Source organism: Streptopelia decaocto, assembly GCF_964273445.1.
Source record: "Streptopelia decaocto genome assembly, chromosome: 5".
NCBI classification, from domain to species: domain Eukaryota; kingdom Metazoa; phylum Chordata; class Aves; order Columbiformes; family Columbidae; genus Streptopelia; species Streptopelia decaocto.
Genome location: NC_138659.1, coordinates 68,974,498 through 68,994,782, shown reverse-complemented (window position 1 = coordinate 68,994,782; position 20,285 = coordinate 68,974,498). Strand labels below are relative to the sequence as shown.

The window sequence follows — 20,285 nt, the reverse complement described above, 5'->3', positions numbered from 1 at the left end:
GAACCGCTCCAGACAACCGGCGGTAACACCAGAGCAAGCTCTCTGTTCAACCCATTGTAACACCCCAGGACAAAACGCATCCAGTTAAGGCTAATGAGAATAACGTGAGATAGTTAAAACGGACCACTAGATGTTGAAAGGTGGAAACACTCGGTAAAGAGCGGCAATTTTAACATCTCGTTTGTTTCCAAAGTCGTTTTGCTTAATTTAGTACAAGGTCAGGAGAGGGTAAGGAACAGACTTTTGCCTACGTACACAATACAAACTGAAATTTTAGTCTTTTAAAAATCTGATATACTTAAACTTTGAAGCGACTGCTTTTCTGGGTGTAAACCAAAGCAGTGGTTATTCACACCTCAAAGTGATAAATGCTTAAGATATCTCATTTTAAAATGTGTATTTTCTCACATACAGATCAGAGATGAAGTCCAATACAAAATCCTTAGTGGCACAATTTCACATATTTTGGGCAACATTAGCGTACAAGCAGTATTTAAATAAAAATAAGTGCATCCAGACATGAAATTCTCTAAAAATACCACACTTCATTTATCCCAAATGGCAATTTTCTGACAAGAGCTGTAATTCAAATGAAAATAATCATTTACACGTTTCACTCAGAGGAAGAGAGGTAATAAAACCAGGGGACTTTCCAAACAATCTTCTCCTACTCTATCCCCTATTTATTACATAAAATAACTCATCTAGAAGCGTAAAATCCAATATTCAGATGCAAATAAAATGCAAGAAGCAGTCTCTGATGTTTGTAATTTGCAGACTCCAAAGTCCAATCATGATGGAATTTACTACTTCTGTCAGTCATTTACTCCGGTATGTGCACTTTGTATTTATGCTAAAATAACAAATGAGACAATAAGTGAGGCTAGTGTGGCATAAAGTCATTGTAAACCCAGCAAAACCAGAATAATTCTATTTCTGACATTCATTTGGATGATTTACCAGTCAGCCCACCCCCCCAGACCCTTTACAGAAAAAAAGGCAACCGTCATTTTAAGTGTTACACACATTCTGCTCGTAAAACATGTCGAAACAAACCCCTTCTCTCTTCAAAGAGCATGCCGAGCGAAGAAGGTGGACCACATCGGGCTTCTCAGAATTATCAACATTTCTTTGCTTGCAAAGGCCAATTTGGCTTACTGTAGAAAGCTATTTTGAAGGCGGCTGATATACTTATTCCCTTTCGAAAATGAAAATTCAAGGCATGATAGTGCAAGAGGTAAGTTTTGATTTGAGAACATTATTTGTAGACTAACTGTGCTTAGTTACTACATCCCAATTTATTGTCTTAAAGAAAATACGGCAACAAAAGCTACAAGATCTCTATAAATTTCATTTTGCCTAAATTTACCAGTACATCCATGAACCTCATCAGTATTAGTACAGCTTGATTATCCTAATGATTCCATTATAAAACTTGCAAAATGTATCACAAGGTGAATAAACCATCTAGTGCAAGTCTTCTACATTTTGTGTGCACAGTAATCCTGTGTAGTTCATTTCCTCCAGGTTAAATCCCCAAAATCTCTGTAACAATTATGAAAAAAAAACCAGTGTCACGTGGATTTTTTTCCCCCCTATCAAATCTGAGATGTTTGAGTCTTCCTGGAGTCACCATCAGGGTGTGCCGAAGGTCGGGAATCCCTTGTCTGTGAGTATTCGCTGTCGGATGATTCTGTAGGTTCAAGCAAATTTTCATAATCACTGTCTTCTGATTCGTCAACATTGTCACCAACCGCTCTTTGGGAAGATGGCATGGATGCGCCATTACCAGAATATTTTAATCCTGCATTTGTGGAAACATAACTGGAAGAACCTACTGCTTGAGGCCGAGGCATGAAAACATTGCTTTCTAGGAGACCGTGACCGGCAGTACTTTCTTGGTTGGTTGCATTGAAATCGGAATACGGAGGGGGAGGATCGGAGACGTCGGAATCTTCGAGCGTGCAGCCTTCCACAGCGAATCCAGTGTAGGACATGCGTGGAACAAACATGGGTTCCAAGTTATCTGTCGGCATTTGCCTGCTTAAAATCGCTTGCTGCATTCCTACAAGAGCAAAGAAAATCGGTGGACTTAATGCTTCGCAATGTGCTTTACACAACCCGGCTGTCACACACCGTGCTCACCCAGCCCTCGGCTGTCTGCTCTGCTTTCGGGTTGTCACTCTGAAATGTTCATCCCTGGCATTTATTTCAAGCTGCAGCGCTGCATCTTTTCCTCTCAGTCTCCACTACTCATCTTTGGCCATTCTGATTTTCCTATTGGTGGCCAAATGACACACACTAGCCCTAATCATCACGTCAAATCTTGACTTTTACCACATCCTACTCTTTGAGCTTGACAAATAATACCTTCCCTAAATTTAGCAGCACATCCATGAAACTCACCAGTATTAGTGCAACTTAATTATCCTCACGATCCCATTTCAAAACCAAAATGTGTCCAGAAAGCAAATAAACAAAGTGCAAGCATGCTACATTTTTACGTGCACATTTCCTCCAGTTTCAGTTCCCTAAAAACACAGCTACAGGAAGTTTTCATAACCTGTCGCTCTTTCCACCTCATCGTCTCTCTGGATTTCTCTGTTCCTTCCCACATCAAAAAGCAGCGATACTAGGGCTCGTCACACCCTCTCTTCTCCACTTATGTCTTATTCAGTACCAAAGGCTCGACTTAATTTTGATTAGACAGTATCAGCTTCTACTGTTGATATTACAACTTAAAATCACATGTCTGTACTTCCTCTTACAACGTCCCTTGTGCCAAGGGACAATCTCATGAACACCAGCAAAGAAGTCAGCACGTCTTCTTCCCCCACATTATTATTTTAAAAGCTTTCCCTGGAAAAGTCAGTCATGGAAATCTGTACATAACGGGTGAAACCACCACTTTCAGTATTTGACTTTTATTTAAGTAATGGTACAGCTAGACAGTTGCTATAAATAAATTTGTCCACTAAAGACAGCGTCTCTTTCCAGTCCAGGTGGCTTCAACAATCTAAGCAAGACCAAAAGCCACAAATATATCTTGCCTTTAAGGCTTTCACAGCACATGTGTGCTTCATAATGAACGGACAGTAAGATAAACACTATGAGGATTAAAAAATAGCTGAAGAACTGCTTAAAGAACAACGGTTGACAGTCACATTGGAAAAATGAGTCAAGATGAAGCTCCTATGGCTCAGCACTGGAACTGGAAATACACTCACATTAACAACCTAAATTACGGAATTTAAGCAGCACATGCTTATTAAAAACACAGGTGGTACTCTGCTAGTAATAGCTGGAAGTATAACAAGGTACTGGAAGAGGAATTTCAAAGCAATCTTAACAAATGAGATGATTTGGAAAATCATTTAAGGAAGATGCACAAGAATAATGACCTGCACAAACAGCAAGATGAGGAACAGTTATGTCCTTCACAGGTTTACTGTTGATTTATGTAAACCATAAATACCAATATGCATTAAGTGCAGTCAGTTGTTGAGAAACAGGTAAGTATTATTTCAGTATGTACTCTAATGCTTAAGACTACAGCTGGAATACTGTATCTATTTAGCTTGAGAAACAGGGAAAAACTGGAGAAACTCCACAAAAGAAAAGGGCTCGTTAGAGGTTATGATATCATGACTGAAGAGGAAAGACTGAAATAATTAGGATAATTAGCGAAGACTGAGGAAACAGTTTAAGTCTTCAAATGCGCACAAGAGTCTGCTCTGGAAAAGTAAGCAGAAGGCAGCTTAAATTAGAGCAATATACATTAGACATGAGGAGAAACTTCCTTGCAGGAAGGTTTGTTAAGCACTGGGAGAGAGTTAAGTTTTTGACTAGTGTCTACCTGGTTATTAACCTCCAAACATCTGTCAGAATTGACATGGGTATATTTAAAGCTGCCTTGCCGATAGGTGATAGACAAAATGGTATCAGCTCTACTTACTGTAACACAAACCTTCTGGAAAAGGCAAAAAATCAAGGCTGGAGAGTTTCTTTAATCATGTCAATTGGACATCTCTTCAGTAATAAAAACAACGTATACCCTTGAGTGGCTACACAACAGCGCTGTGGTTTTGGGCCACAATATGGGAATGGTGATAGGAAATTATCTGGCACGTGAGAAGTGCACAGCCTGCACTGCACCCTCAATATGCTACTGTATATACAAAATTATTTCAAGTGATCTGGCAAGTGGAGTCTCAACTGACTTTTACTCTACAGTGTTAAAAACCTCTTATTAAAAAATTTGTAAGAAAAACAAAACTACCGCAGGAATTTGAATCAAACGCTCCCTTTTCCTCCAGCTTAGAGAATGATAAACTGGAAAACTAACACACTGAAAACAAGAAAATTCTCCCAATATTGACAAAGCAAGAGAACAAAAGGCCAGCTTCAGTATTAGCTACTCGCATCTAAAAATATTAGAGAGCTACAAGCTGCGTGTTTTCTCATTTCAGTCCCCTCATGTGATTATCTGCTCCGGCATACATTCTCAGTCTGGTGTTTGCATCTCACTGATAGTATCTAGACACTCTATGTCTCGCTAGATTACGTAGCAGCAGTTCCGCGGTTCATCTACAGCCACGCAGGAACCAGCTGCGACTCGCGGCACTTCCCGCTCTCCAACAGTTTGTAGCTGATGCTGCTCTTTACCTCATCTTGGAGATTCAGAGAATGAAGAACCTCAGAGAAATGGGCTGATAGAGGCCAGTTTGATCTAAAAAGCTCACATGATAACAGTACCTCGCTGCCTGGAAAAATTAAAGACAAGCAGTCATAACAAGAGAGGCGTCTATTGCACGGTTTGGGGTGTTAACCCATCCAGGTGATCTTTTAGTCTCAGATACAGCTTTAGATAACAAGATACACAAATAATAAAAAACACCTTGTAGCTAAATTACAAAATTTGGGTTTTTTCTTACTTCAGAACATGAAAAAGAAACAGGTGTTGGTTGACCTATGTAATTTGCTTATGACTTAAAAAAATATATATATTACTTCCCAGTTGCCTGTTCTCTGCTCCTATCCTGTTTCCCTGAAAATAAGCCCTACCCCAAAAATAAGCCCTAGTTACAGTTCATTTAAAAAGTCAATTGAAATAGTGTCCAGCCAGCTATACATGTAAAAAAGTAATGAGTTTTGGAACAAAACTTAATATAAGACCCTGTCTTATTTTTGGGGAAACATGGTACTCTCTACCTTCAGTCTTCCCTTACGCTCTCAAATCAAATTAGATCAGCAATGTTTTGGAAATATCCAGGCTCTTCACAAAACCTTTCTACTGCCAAGCAAAAGTCTCCTGAAGCCATATTCCATTTTTAGGAAGGAGGGACAGTGTGATAACCAGCCAAGTGAGCTCATACAATAGGTCTCAATGATTCAGAAAATTATGGAGCAGCAAAAATAAAAGATGAACGTACATCTATTATTGGTCTTCCCTACCAGTCCTAAATACATGTATCAAAACTCATATTATTAATGTAGAATGTAGAATCAACTCTAATAAAAATGCTGATTTTTAACAGGACTTATCTGCAGTATGGAAACTTAAATCAAATCAAGTCAATACTAATATAGATCTTGAAAATGCAGCAGAACTGTAATTTCTGCATTCAGAGCTTCACTAGAACGTGAAGGCCATTGTGCTTGTATTGCTTTAGATAAGTCAGAGAATTACCTGATCCAACATCCACCCAACACAACGCAAGAAGGACAATATTTCAGTAGCTTCACAGAATTAAAATAAATACAAATTGAAATTCATATTTCAAGTACCATGTCATGACCAATAGGCAGGTAAATTCCAACAAAATTCTGCATTTAAATAGTTTCTTTCACTTCCTAGCAGGTACTCCTGAAGATAGGAATGACTTCAAAATAGACTTTTGGGAGTGATATTTCAATGCTAATTACATTCACCACTAAGTCAGCAAATTATGAAAAAAAATGCTAAATTACGTTTCAGTAACTATGAAGTGGGAGAGGATGACAAAATGAGGATGGTCTCCTCTAGATCAGTGGTGAAAAACCTGATACATTCACTAAAAGCTGCAAGATCCAAAGTCATCCAGACAACACTTCAGCTGATCTGCACCAACATTCCTCACTTAAACGCTCATTTTCCTCAACTCTCACCTCATTGGTGCTGGGCTTGTATTTGGGGATAGGCTTGGGGAGTAGGAAACGGAATAAATATTTCAAAAACACGTGGAAAAAAGTGTTTCATTCTTACAGCATCTGCTGCTGAAAATATAAAAAAATTAAAAGGCAACTTACTTATTTCTTGTTCTTTTTCATTCTTCTTTTGTGTGATTTGCCTTTTCAACTTGTTTACATCAGCTTGAAAAGATTCCACAACACGTTCACTTTTTTCTACATCTATACATACTGCCTAGGAGAAAAACAGAAGATATGCTAAGATTTTGCAAAAACAAAGCAAACACTTCTGTAACAACATTAATAAAGCTACTACCACACAAGAAGCCATTAAAAGCACAAAATGAAGAACAAGATTTAACTATATCAGAGCACAATATACAACATGAAAACTGGTTTCTTCACTGGTTGTTGCCAATTCCCGACTATTGCATGATAGGAAAAGCACTTCCAAATGGTTCATCATTGTAGGAAGATTTGTAATATGATCCAAAGTTAGTTCTTGACTTTTTTCCCCCTCTTTATTTTTTCTTTTATTTTTTTTACCTTTTCTTTTTCCTTTGTTTGCTTGTTCATTTGTTTTTATGTTTTAAATACATCGTTGTTAGCACAACAATGATACTATAGTACCGTGGCTTTAAAATGTAGCATAAAGGTACATACTTTTGTACCAGACCAAATTTGAATTGGGGTGTGAAACACTTGACTCAACAACTGTCCCACGCTGATCTCTTAACTGATACCTCTATTTAATAAACAAGATCCACAGATATTTCACCAAGATTTCCCTGTACTGGTTAGGAAATGAAGGTGACACTTTCCTAAAAGGTTTTAAGTTTAAAAACAGTTCTGGATAATATGGATTTTTTTTTTTAAGCTGAACATGTTATACTGGATATTGCTACTTCTTCAGAAATTAAGTATTGGTCTTTATCATTAAACATGATCAGTTCTGAAAAGTACAGAATTGTCAAAGCACTAATGAGCCTTAAACAGTAAATCACTAGCCATTTACTGTTTCTTTTCCAAAACGTTACTATTGTGTTCTTACCTAAAGAGTCAAAAAACATCACCTATGCTTTCAGTTCTGTATCTAACTGTTTATAAAGTTTATGAAGTTTAAACACTCCCCTCTCAACTAACTGGTGAATAATGCAAATACATGTCTCAGCTGCTTTACCAGAAAACTTATTTCCAGTCCGGTAACATTCTCTGTGAAACAGTCACTTTAAAGAGAAAAGTTTCTCAAGTTAGCCAACACCTAAGTTACTTCTAAGCTCTGCAAACAATGTACAGCAGCGTGATTTATATGGTGAAATACAACCAAGTCATACTTTTAACAGGTAGGAAGACAACTCCCTGATGATGTTACATTTTCCATTTTTCCATTCAAACACCAGCAAGAGCACAAAAGGATATATGCACTTCTGGCAATAACAGAATAACACCATCAGCTAATGGGATAGAGCTCTGAAAATAAATTTTCACATCTTACAAGGCAAGTTAGCGAGTAGTAACTTCCCCAGAGAAATAGCAGTTCTGTGCAAGCAGGGTCAGGGGGTGGCTGGAGCGATGATCCTTGTTCTCTACTCCATGTGCCAACCAGCAAAGCTGAGCTGGAGCAGAGACACAAACCCCTTTGGGGCAGACAGAAGGGGAAAGCCTGGAAATCAGCTGTGACCGCAGCACAATTAGCAGATGTGTGTGCTCCCCAGGCAGTGCAGCTACGCTGCTCTTCACACAGGACAAGCTGCGAATTGACAAGCTTACACTCAGTAGATTTGACACTCAAGGCGCTTTCAGATGCTTTGTCATATTTGGAGCAGAATTCACTCAGGCTCTGCACAAAACATTCACAAGTTTGAGCAGATGGAGCTCTCTTTACTGCATGCAACGTACCAAGGGCCTGGAGCCATTTTTAAACTCACGCGGGCGAGCCTTTAAACCTGTGCAAAACCCTACAGCAAGGCTTTTCTTCGACACACACTCTTAAAAATAGTTCTCGTCTCTCAGAAATCACTAAGCATTAAATCACTCTTACTTGTAAAAGAGAAAGAATTGATGACATTCGTATCAATCACTTTTACAGCAGCCGCTGCAAAAGCACACATTAAACAGAGGCTGACACATTTAATTATTCAAGTCAGACTTAACTTTCCTACAGTTCGTGATAAAGAGTTTATAAGCTCTAAAAATCTTCATCTCCTCCACTCCTGGTTTAACCAAAGGACAAACAAGAGATGCCACACACATACAGATCAGTATTAAATAAAGGAAGTTACCTGTACTTTTTCCTGAAGTGCGTTATAAACCTGATATATAGCCCTGATGTCCTTCATCACTCCGTCTTTGTCAAAAAAATCAGTACTTAAAAAAGAGAAAAGCAGAAATCATTAGCTAGAAATGACAACACAAGTTTCTAGCTCATGCTCTCTTTGAATTGCTGTTAAGCAGCCTCTCATATTTCTAAAATGTGTTTCGTTTTATATTGCTAAAAATGTACTATACTCTCAAGAATCAAAATTTGAACAGCAGCATATTCAAAACCAAAATTCCTTCTGTAATAACAAAGTCCCATTTGAATGAGATTAAACTTGTCCAGAAATCTCAGCTTGTATAATTTCATTGTTAACAGTCAGAAGAGCTACTTTGCATTTACAGCATTTAATTAAACTGACTTTAAAAAACCCCCAGACTTCAACACTTCCAAATCAGATTTCAAGTTTTAAGTTTGTGCACAAGATTCCTTGGAAATAAAAAATATAAAAATAAATAAATAAACAAATCAAATAAGAATCCTCCAGCCAGCAGGCCCACAGCATCACTGCCCATCCCAATTCTGCTTTTCTGATTAGTGCACCGAGCTCCCTTTGTTTTTCTAAAGGGTTTGATTCTAAGCAGAAAAAGCGCACTGGGAACCACCCATTCTCCTCCAGAACGAAGTTCTTCCTGCTTGAAATACATATTTTTACTATTCTTTGGAAGGTAAAGAGCATAAGAATTTCATGACTATCATTTGCAAAGGAAAAATCCTTACCCGTGTTCCTTAATAACTTTGGCATAATTCTGAGAAGTATTTGGCACTGAAGAAACTTTGTATTCCTGTTGACTAGTGTTGCCTAGATTAGGAATAGTAAGTGATACCCTTTGATTATACCTGTAGAGAAAGTTTAGAAAGACTTCTTAATTCATATTCAAAAGATTATTCACAATAGCCTTGATATTATCCCATTTCTCTGATGATGACAACTCATGTAATTTTAAAGCTTTAGGTTTAGGTTTAGGTTTTTAAAGCTTTAGGGTTAGGTTTATTATAAAAGCTGCTGAATATTAGAGATGGTGTTCAAAATGAACACAAGATCAAAAACTCCCTTGAGATGGACCTACCTTTGTATCTTTTAGAGCCTCTTAATTGTGTGTTCAAACTACCACAGATACAAAATGCGTGAAGCTACATTCAGTTCTATTCTAAGAAGCATGGTACTGACGTCTGACTTCTCTTAAAATATATTGGGTTTGTTGTTTGAAGATTTAAAGACCGAAAAGAACTTTTTGCTCACCACTAAACTGTAATTTATAAATTACTTGCACTGGAAAGAAAAGCTGTCATTGCTAACAATTGTACACCGAGACATCATTTGACAAACACAAAACCTCCTTTGTGTGTAACTGTACAAACTTCAAAATAGTATCAAGAATGGCAATAAGAATTTAAAAAAAAAAGATTGGTTCATATGCAGAGAGTGTTTACCTTCGGTTTGGTCTAAAAAGCACATATTCTAAAGCATGTGTGGAGTTATTTGCAGTGGAAATGAAGCTGAAGAGAAGGAAGACGAGATCAGGCACTCCGAGAATGTGTGTCAGCTGTTTGTGAATGATGTGCTCTCGGTACGACATTTGCTGTTGAGTGTTTCTCCTGAATCTGTACCATCCAATAACGTTCTGTAATCAAAGTACATCAGAAAAAAACAAAGTATTAGCTGAGATACATATTTACCTTCTGATAAAAAGTTGCTAACGCTGTGGTATCATGTGAATTAGCCAATAGCTTTATTACAACCAAATCAGACCAAATTACTAGAGGTTTGCACCTATCAAATAACCTGAAACTAGTGACATTCTGCTACAACACGACTATTAATTGCTCAACCTTGTGCTGCAAACACCTGTGTGTCCTCAGTGCCATTCAGGATCCCACTTCCAAGATACTCCAATTACTTAATTTGAGCAACGAACCTTGGAGCATCTTCAAATTATGAGACTTGAGCTGTTTCCAAACACAACAGATGTGGGTTTTCTTTAGCTAAATATTTCAACTGCCTATTCACTTTTGCTGATTTGTAAGACACTCCCAGTGCTTCACAAACACATTCACAAATTCACGTCTGTTCATGAGACATGTGGGACTAATCTGCTGCATACAGAGATAAAATTAGCTCATGGTCTATTTATTTGATTGTGAGAGATTCCTATGAACATCAGATAAGACCCATTCTAATTCAATTATTATTTTGAGTATCACATGCATTAAACTCCCTTACTTCATGTAAAGTAACATTTAATTCGAGAGATTAATGAGAAGGACACATTGTTAACAATTTTCTTCAGGAAGAGTCCCAGGAATAGGCACTATCATGTGGTGATGCATTAAGACTGCACTATATATTGAGTGGAATAGAGCAGATTCTACATATTAAACAATACGACTCCTGTGTTAAATAAAAAAATGAGAAGCATTGTTTTTCACTTTTTCACTGCACAATTACTTAGGCTGAACGTAATAAAATGTGCTGATTTGCTAACAAAAGAGAATACAAGACTGTCTTACTTCCCAAGCAGTGGTATTTCTTTCTTTTTCTGTCATTATGACAATTAATGTCATTAAAGCTGTAGTGCTTTAATCACATGACACTTGCAAGTGTTAATTTCTCCAGTTTTTCCTCCTTTCTCAGCACAGATAATGCATCTTGCCAGAGTATCCCTGCAAGTTAGGTCCTAACAAAGTAAAATTCAACTAAAAACTAGGGGGAGACATACATTTTTTTAATCATTTTTGCCTTATCTCCTGAAGTGGAACTTAATATACTCTGTTGTGTTTGAGAGTAGAGTTATAAGGTTAAAGAACTCAAGATCTGAGACTGGAAACTCACTCCATCATCAGCATAAAGATGTATAACACGTCTGTACATATTAATAAATACACAGAGCACCTCTGCACTAAGCATAAATATGTTACTATACACAGAGGAATTTATTCTGAGAGCATTTCAGACAAGAAAACACCACTAGAGTGATCAGAGTTGCAGAAGTTGCACAGATTTAAGACTTGCTTCCCTAAAGATCCTTCCTCAACTTAAACCTTGTCTTGTAAGGAAAAGCCCACAGCTCAGGTGGGTAAGGTGAAGAGAAATTAAATACTGCAATTTCAATTAGCAATCGAGCAACTGTCATCACACTCTTTGCATAACGACGATCGGTTCACACAGTAGGAATTCTTACTCACAGTAGCGGAAATTACACTTGAGTCACCTCCAGAGGACAGAAACTGTGCTTTGACAGGGAGCTCTGCTACTACTGAGTAGTTCTACAAGCAGCTGGAACAACATTGGTTTGCCGCTGCTTTGTAAAATAAATAAAACAAGAAAAAAGTTCTTGTTTTAACCACCCCTACTTTGTATTAACTTTGACACTGACAAGACCTTGTGAGGCAAATTCATTTCAAGGTGATATCATGACAACTCTTTGGAATTAACTCTTTGGAACAGATTTGCAGATCAGCTACATTTTTGTTGGTTTCAGCAGCAGAGAACACAATCATTATGCTAGGTGTTTAGCTCAGAAATTTGACTGGGTTAATACTAGCCCTTGGCTTCCAGAGACTTGAACTTGAACGTTTTGCATTTCTTCAGGGAATTTACACGCTGCCCCCAGTTTAACCTAAGCACCACAAATCCATCAGCTTCAGAAGAAGATAAGCCTTGGGCCAAAATAAATCATCAGATTTGTGAAATAAAATATTTCTTCCAGTTAACTACTTTTTCTTGTTTGTTTTCCAAAACCGCTAATCATAGACTCTAATGACCAGAAGAGGAGGAAAAGATAAAAAACTTACTTTTCTTCGGTCTTTAAGGATCCTGTCCAAACTCTCCTCGTTAACCTTGCCTGCATAGTCGTAAAAGCTTGAACCAAAAAGGAAGAGAGAAAGGTAGGTACACAGTTTACACACACCCAGATTGTACATAAATAGTTGATATTTCAAGCATTCTTCAAGTAGACGGCACCCTATACATTACAAAGCAATTTCTACAGCTTTACCTTGTCAAATTAGATGCCTAAGACTAGCTGGAGCGACAACTCTAACCCCTTTTAAACCATTAGTGATGAAATACAAGACACCTGTAATTTTTAGTTTTAAAATGCTCTCCTTGCACACATTAGGTTGATGCCTAATATTTGGCTGCCAGCCCCTACAACAAGGAGTATGTACATAAATGGATTGTGTAATTTCATTTTGGCTAGCACTGTGTAAAACCCTCCTTTGAGAATAAGAGGCCTGCTTGTCAAACAAAAAAGGAATACAGGGCTATTTTATGTACAACTACAAACCAACTTCTTATGCTCCAGTCCTGCAATTAGACTGACACGGCTGGACCCTTGAAGCCAAAAGAATTATATGGAGGTCAGCAAGAATCTGGTCTTTCCATACAGCTCTGCTTACAGAACCGAGGCCCAAACTCTGACAAGTTTCAAGATGCAAGTTATTGTGAATATTAAGACTACAACTAATTACTAATTTGAGAGTCTATATAATATTTGCATAATCTCTTCAATTCACATTCACAAAATTTATATATTACTGTAAGTTGCGCATACCCGTTTTTTTCTCTATGCTTTAAAAGAATAGCTTTCTTATGGAATAAGCAATTAGTATGTAATGAAACACATTCATTTGAGAACTGCACAGATGGAGAAATCGGTCCTTTGCTTCTTTTTCAGTTCCTACATGTTGGTAAAAGGCCTGGAACCGAGCCTGGTACACCCAACATCAGGAGTGCCAGCTCACGAGAATACAGAGCGGATGAGCAATGTCTCAGACTGGCTACACTTATCATAAGGATAAGGTAGAACACCACAAAATCAGCATCTGCCGCAACTACAAGAGCAAGAAACCAACAGCACGCTCTGGTATTAAGGTTCTATGAGATGCGAGTTTCCTCTGTGCCCTGAAGTAAATAAATTCATCAATTTTCTTGTGCAGAAAGCATGCAGTGAAACACAGACTTCTCCCCCTTCCTCCATCGGCTCAGTTACTCACAACCAGTCTCTTGACGGGGGAGAAGCAGAAAACGTGATCGGTTTTGATATGCGCTGCACAAAGCGTCACTGGGAATCAGAAAGAGTCTACCAGACACTGGGATATTATCTTGATGTGCAGAGTCTCCAGCATTTAAATCACTGGGTTAAAAGTACCCTCTCTGTAATTATCAGATAGCAAGTGATAGACTGCAGCTTTTCTCTCTAATGTAACTAATGTCAATCATCATCTACAAGGTACTGCGCCTTCTTAATTGGCTGGAAATCTCTAAATAAAGACAGGAGCAGATTAATTGGGAATTCCTTCTGAAAGGAATTTCTAGACAGCAATTTAGAAACTATTACTGTGTAACAAATGAAGACTACAGAGAAAATCTACATATAAATGATGGAAGCTGCTAAGTAGAATATGTTAGACCTATATTTAGTTTTAATTCTGGATCACAGATCAAAAGTCAAAAATAACTAGTAAGCTGAAAGTTTCAGAATAATTACTTGCAGCGAGTCAGTACAACTAAAACCAACTTGTTAGCCCAGCAAGTTACAAAGGTTAGGGCAGGTAAAGTGTTCTCAGACCCCCCAGGACCACACAGGGCTAAACTAAGACCACAATAATTTAAATTGGTTTTGACATTCATGCCAATATCAGAATGACATGATTTGATCTGATTGCTTTCCTACTTCCACTACCTACACGAGGTGGAAATTCAAAGAGACAGAAATAAGCCCGTACTAGCTACCTCGGCACCCTTTTTAACTTAAAGTAGGTGCTACTGAAACTAAACTCTAACTTCCGTTGTCATTGTTGGTGCCATTAACATGTATTTCTGTAATATCATCAGATGAGCAAACAATGCAAACATCGGTAGGTACATTTGAAATGCTAATATATTTCAGTGAGCTACCTGTTTTATAATTCTGCAGCCAACACAGGAAGACAACAGAAAACGCTTACCTAAAGAGTTTCGAACAAGGCTCATGGTTATGGATTTCTGCAACAACAAATAAAAAAGAGACATTATGTCCAACTGCACAAGGTAAAGAGAAATTACAGTGGCATATCTTGCGTAAACTTTCCTCATCGCAGATACTGAGCAAATAAAAATCTGTGTCAGATCACACATTGCCCTTAATGTCTCAACACCATTGATGACACAGCACCATAGGGAAACAACAGCTTCTCTTACTGATTTGCCATTTCACAAAGAACAATATTTTAACAATAAGGAAGACATACACTTGCTGAGATACACATGGATACATCTGAGCCTCAGATACACACTTTTGATACTATTTTACAGTTGTAACCTCCTAACAAAGGCATTTAGGTTTTTGGTTGGTTGGTTGGTGGGGGTTTTTTGCATTTGATACACCTTTCCACAACAGTTTACTTGCATTCATATACACTGTTTATTACAGCAGCAATGAATAAGAAAAGGGATAGGGGAGGGAATCACTGAGATTTTACACACTGGAATATTTAACCAGGCAAGGCAAATAGAATCTATTATGAGAAAATGGTTTAAATGCCACTCCAGAATGATTAGCTACAATTTATAATCTTTTATATAAAAAGTATTTAAAAGTCACACTAATATTTGTCTGTTGAAAAGGTTGTAATAAATGCTAAGACGCTTATTTAAGCAGCAGAGGTTGTAATATGTCAGTCATCTTAGGAGAAGAGCAAGAAAAGAGCAAAAATCCAATCCACATTATCTCTCTAAAACCAAGCACAACTTCTTTTTTGTGGAATTTTTAGTACTTTAAAGTTCTCCTCTTCTTTGATTTTCACCAAATACAGCTTATCATTTACCGATATTATTATACCTCGATGACATAACTTTTCTCTGAAACGGTATTTGCTCAGACTAGCACTTATGTAGCAATAATATTTCATGCTCTTATATTAGATCCCTGCTGGAGTGTTTAGCAACAACTTTGTTTAGACTCTTCCTTCCTGGTGAGTGACTCACCACCTGCTGTTCCCAACGTCACCGGCTGCTCAATCTCAGCAGAGTCGGATCACAGTTCCCCAGAACAACAGACTACACACATTAACATCTCAGCATATTGAGACGCTACCAAAACAAGGCCCTGAACATCCACGGCAGGCGGATTGCCTGAGAAACTGCACATTTTCACCAGCAAAAACTCCTCATGATGCTGCTGTTACAGTTAATGACTTACTTTATTTGGAACTGTTTCAAAATCTACCAACCCTGTATTTCCACGCCGGCATACAGAAATCTGTGGAAGCGATTTGCTAAACAAAGCCAGTAAGTTTAACCATTCCAGTTTAGAACAATTCCTTCCAGCAAATATATTGATTACAATGACTGAGAATCCAGACTTCAAGTTATTACATTGCTACACAGGCCTTGTCTTTTGAAAAACAGGAAGCAACAAGCCTGCTGCTCAGAATGCACAAAGCGGCCACCATTCCATATTTAAGTGTTACACATTGACTTATTTTAGATATATATATAGAGTACATATAAATACACAAATACATACTCAAACACCACCAGTAAGCTTTGAGACAGCAGACACATAAGCATGTTAAAAATTCATCTGTGACACCAGTGCCACAAAACTGCCAGTCTCAGTTCATGAACGGAACTGGGAGTTCAAGAGTTAATGCTGACGAATAAATATTGAAGTAAAAATTTGGTAAACAAAAAATACCAGGATCATCCTGTGGGGGGAGGGTTGGGGGAGGGTGTGTTTCTGTGTAAATTCCCTTTTCAGAAAATAACTGTAACCAGGAATGTGATAAATGGGAATAACTTTTAATGCCACAAACACTCGGTTTATGAAACCAGCTGAGGGTGCAGTTGTTGACATGACTGTGTTACATTTCCCAACACTAACTGAGTTATCACTGCAGTCATGTCTAGTTTTGTCCAAACAGACACAGCTACCAGGTGTCTTCCTTTACACAGTACTTTGACAGTGATTATATAAACACACACAAAATCCTGTCTTTATTTTTTTGCTATTTAGCTCGATTAATTAATTGTAATTAATTGATGCTACATAACCTTCTGGATTTTTGTATACACAGCCACCACTACCTAAAGGTGGCAAGTATCTTGAGATGTAACATAATACAGTCAATACTTTCAGAAGTCTTTAGTTCTGTGTTGCAAATAACATTTGAGAGTCAACTGCTAGATATTTATGTGCTAACTAAGCTTGATTCAGACACCGTTTTTATCTAGTATCGGACTCACAAACCCATGTATGTACACATTCAGGTTTTTAAAGAAGGTTTGTACATACTTTAATATCAGGTCATACAAATGTATACCAATAAACCCCATTTTCTTTCAGGAATTCACTATTTTCTATAAACCACAGAGCTAAAAACACACAACAGCATCTCGCTTGTGTATAAAAATACTTACTTCTACCAACAGCAAGATTTTCGATCTTTCACTTTCCACAACAATGACAGATCAGCTGTACAGTAAGAACACATGCTTATCAATAAAGCAAATTATTTAGGCAAATACTCCTTGGTCCATCTTGCTGTGGTAGTTTACAATCTCATCAACTACCAGGCATTCATCCAAACTCTCCCCTGGAAATCTGTCCCCTTTCAGTATTAATAAATCAAGCAATGCATTTATTTTATTTTGAGCACATGCCTGTATTTAGGCAACCATTTCAGTCACGAAACTCACTGCAGGACCAAAACCCAAATTCATCATTTCTCCACCACAGAATGTAGCTAAATGTCTGCAAAGGTCCGTTCCTTTTCCTCACATCCCAACCACAAACACACAAATAGTGTAGCAAATCTGATTTTGAAAGACTGGAACACCTTGTGCTGGTCTCACAAGTGAAGTAATTATTACTGGATTGTTGTGCTGAAAACTGAAAAACCGAGCAGTGCTTCTTTCAGAATTTCTCAAAATTTTATTACTTACCAATCACTTGTAGAAATTCAGTGTTGCTGATCTGTGAATCACTAATGCTAAAGGTCTCTTCTTGTCTCACCTCTCCTAGTAGAAATCCTTCCTACAATTTCAAAGGAGAAAAAAAAATATCTAAAAATAGAACAAAACCAAAACACTATAGAGTCATTTATTGTAATTTCTTAGCATTTAACGGAAGAATTAAAGCAAAAAATGAGGTGGAAAGAAGTATTTGAGCTGTGGTAGGGGGCTTAGGTTTACCAAGGCTGGTCTGATTTGTCAACATCCTTTCACAACACCACAGGAATATGTTGTCCAAAAAGAATAATCTACTGAAAGCTTCTGTAGGTAACACACAACGTACATAAGGCAAACACAGACACATAAAGGAGCGCTCTGCCTCCAGTCCCAGCCACGCAGACACACCAAAGATGAGGAGGAGGCCCAAGTGTGATACACAGCACTGCTGCTGCTGTTCCTTCAAAGCCAACAGGAAGCGGAGTTCACACCCACAGAGACTTACCCAAATCTACATATGGAGATTGGGCTGTACCCTGAACAATACCAGGGATCATAAAACTCAGGTGCTAACTTTAAGTCACCTTTTATTCTCCATCCCCACCCAAAACGAGGAAGGAGAGTGAGCTGTAACGAGGTGCTTTTGGCACAAGTAGTGAAGCAGCACTGCACCGTTTCCTGGTGCAGAAACACAGGAGGAAGCTCACAGAATCACAGACTGGTTGGGTTGAAGTGACCTCTGGAGATCATCCAGTCCAACCCCCCTGCTCACGCAGGGTCACCAGAGCAGATCACACAGGTCGGTCCAGGCGGGTTTGAATGTCTCAGAGAAGGAGACTCCACAGCCTCTCTGGGCAGCCTGGGCCAGGCTCTGGCCCCTCAAAGTGAAGAAGTTTCTCCTCATATTCAGATGGAACCTCCTGTGTTTCAGTCTGTGTCTGCTGCCCCTCATCCTGTCATTGGGCACCACTGAACAGTCTGGTCCATCCTCTTGACACCCACTCTGAGATATTTATAAACACTGATAAGACTCCTCTCAGCTTCTCCTCTCCAGGATGAAAAGACCAGCTCTCTCAGCCTCTCCTCACAAGAATGATGCTCCAAACAACAATATCTCCATAGCTTTCCGCTGCACTACCTCCAGACCATGAGTTTGTCACCAGAACAGCGGGGTTCAGCAACACCCCAGCTCTGCACTGGGCGCGGACACTCTGCGGGGCTCACACACCCTCCCCCGCCCGTTCGCCGCTCCCGCCGCCCCGCACCCCCGGCTGCCCCCCCCGGTCCCACCCGGGATGCCCGGGAAGCGCAGGGCGGTGACGGCCCCGCCAGCAGCGGCACCGGCGGGGCTGCAAGTCACCCCCCCAACCCCGTCCCGGGCCGGGACCCCCGCAGCCGCCTCCACAGCGACGGGGCAGCGCCCGAGCGGGGCCGCTCCCCCCGGCCGGGGCCTGACGGGCGGCTGCTCGGAGAGAGCGGCGAACCCCGCAGCCCGAGGGTCGCCCCGGGCTCGGCGCGCCGGGAGGCGGCGGGCGCGGGTACCTACGTGGTCGGCGCTGCTGTTGGCGCTGTAGTAACAGACGGAACTGAACGTGTAGCCCGAGATGGAAGCCGCCATGATGGAGACCACCGCCGCCGCCGAGCCCACAAGCCACCGCGCGGGCTCGCGCCACGCCCGCTTCCGGCGGCGGCGCGGGGCCTCATGGGAAATGTAGTCCGGTCACAGAATCCCAGAATGTCAGGGGTTGAAGGGCCCTGGAAAGCTCATCCAGTGCAATCCCCCCATGGAGCAGGAACACCCAGATGAGGTTACACAGGAAGGTGTCCAGGCGGGTTCGAATGTCTGCAGAGAAGGAGACTCCACAACCTCCCTGGGCAGCCTGGGCCAGGCTCTGCCACCCTCACCAGGGAGAAGTTTCTTCTCATATTTAGGTGTAACCTCCTGTGTTCCAGTTTGTACCCATTGCCCCTTGTCCTATCATTGGTTGTCACCCAGAAGAGCCTGGCTCCATCCTCCTGACACTCCCCCTTTCCATATTGATCCCCATGAATGAGTCCCCCCTCAGTCTCCTCTTGTCCAGCTCCAGAGCCCCAGCTCCCTCAGCCTTTCCTCACACGGGAGATGCTCCACTCCCTGCAGCATCTTGGTGGCTGCGCTGGACTCTCTCCAGCAGTTCCCTGTCCTGCTGGAACTGAGGGGCCACAACTGGACACAATATTCCAGGTGTGGTCTCCCCAGGGCAGAGCAGAGGGGCAGGAGAACCTCTCCTGACCTACACAGCAGGGCCACGTCGTTCCCCCATGGGAATTACATGGGATATTTGGGTATCTCGTGTAGATTTCGAAGCACTGGGCAGAACGCAGAGCAGGACAGGAGCTGATGGAGCTGTGTTGCTGTTTGTCACATCCATTGGTGGTTTTCGCTCAGCGGAGGGTGATGGAGCTGGTGAAGGGGCTGGAGCACAAGTGTGATGGGAGCGGCTGAGGGACCTGGGGGGTTCAGCTGGAGAACTGGAGCTGAGGGGAGACCTTCTGATCTCTGAACTGCCTGAAAGGAGCTTGGAGCATGGGGGGTCGGGCTCTGCTCCCAGGGAACAAGTGATAGGACGAGAGGAAATGGCCCCAAGTTGCGCCAGGGGAGGTTGAGGTTGCATATTAGGAAAAAATTTATCCCGGAAGGGGCTGTCGGGCATTGGAACAGGCTGCCCAGGGCAGTGGTGGAGTCACCAACCCCGGAGGGGTTGAACAAACGCGGAGATGAGGTTCTCAGAACATGGGTTAGCACCATAATTAGGTTTGGGACTCGATGATCTTGGGTGTCTCTTCCAACCAAAATAATTCTGTGATTTTTCAGTCTAGGAGCTC

At 40.3% G+C, this 20,285-nt stretch overlaps 1 protein-coding gene across 1 annotated transcript; it reads right to left on the bottom strand.

Annotated features, from left to right (window-relative positions):
* Positions 1-367: 367 nt before the first annotated feature.
* On the bottom strand, positions 368-19,067 carry ABRAXAS2 (abraxas 2, BRISC complex subunit). The gene is made up of 9 exons (XM_082054006.1): positions 18,967-19,067; positions 17,415-17,505; positions 14,438-14,474; positions 12,281-12,347; positions 9,920-10,110; positions 9,206-9,325; positions 8,451-8,535; positions 6,289-6,403; positions 368-2,065 (listed from the first exon to the last, which is right to left on the bottom strand). Exons 1-9 carry the CDS (start codon positions 19,036-19,038, stop codon positions 1,599-1,601), a joined length of 1,245 nt encoding a protein of 414 aa, XP_081910132.1. The 5' UTR covers positions 19,039-19,067; the 3' UTR covers positions 368-1,598.
* Positions 19,068-20,285: the final 1,218 nt, after the last annotated feature.

Bases quoted from the DNA above. Each gene is read 5' to 3' on its own strand.
- ABRAXAS2 (XM_082054006.1), bottom strand. From the start codon at position 19,038: ATGGCGGCTTCCATCTCGGGCTACACGTTCAGTTCCGTCTGTTACTAC. The intron at 6,404-8,450 runs GTAACTTCCTTT...TTTTTCTCCTAG, and splicing joins CACTTCAGGAAAAAGTACAG to GCAGTATGTATAGATGTAGA. The intron at 2,066-6,288 runs GTAAGTTGCCTT...TTGCTCTTGTAG, and splicing joins TGAAAAAGAACAAGAAATAA to GAATGCAGCAAGCGATTTTA.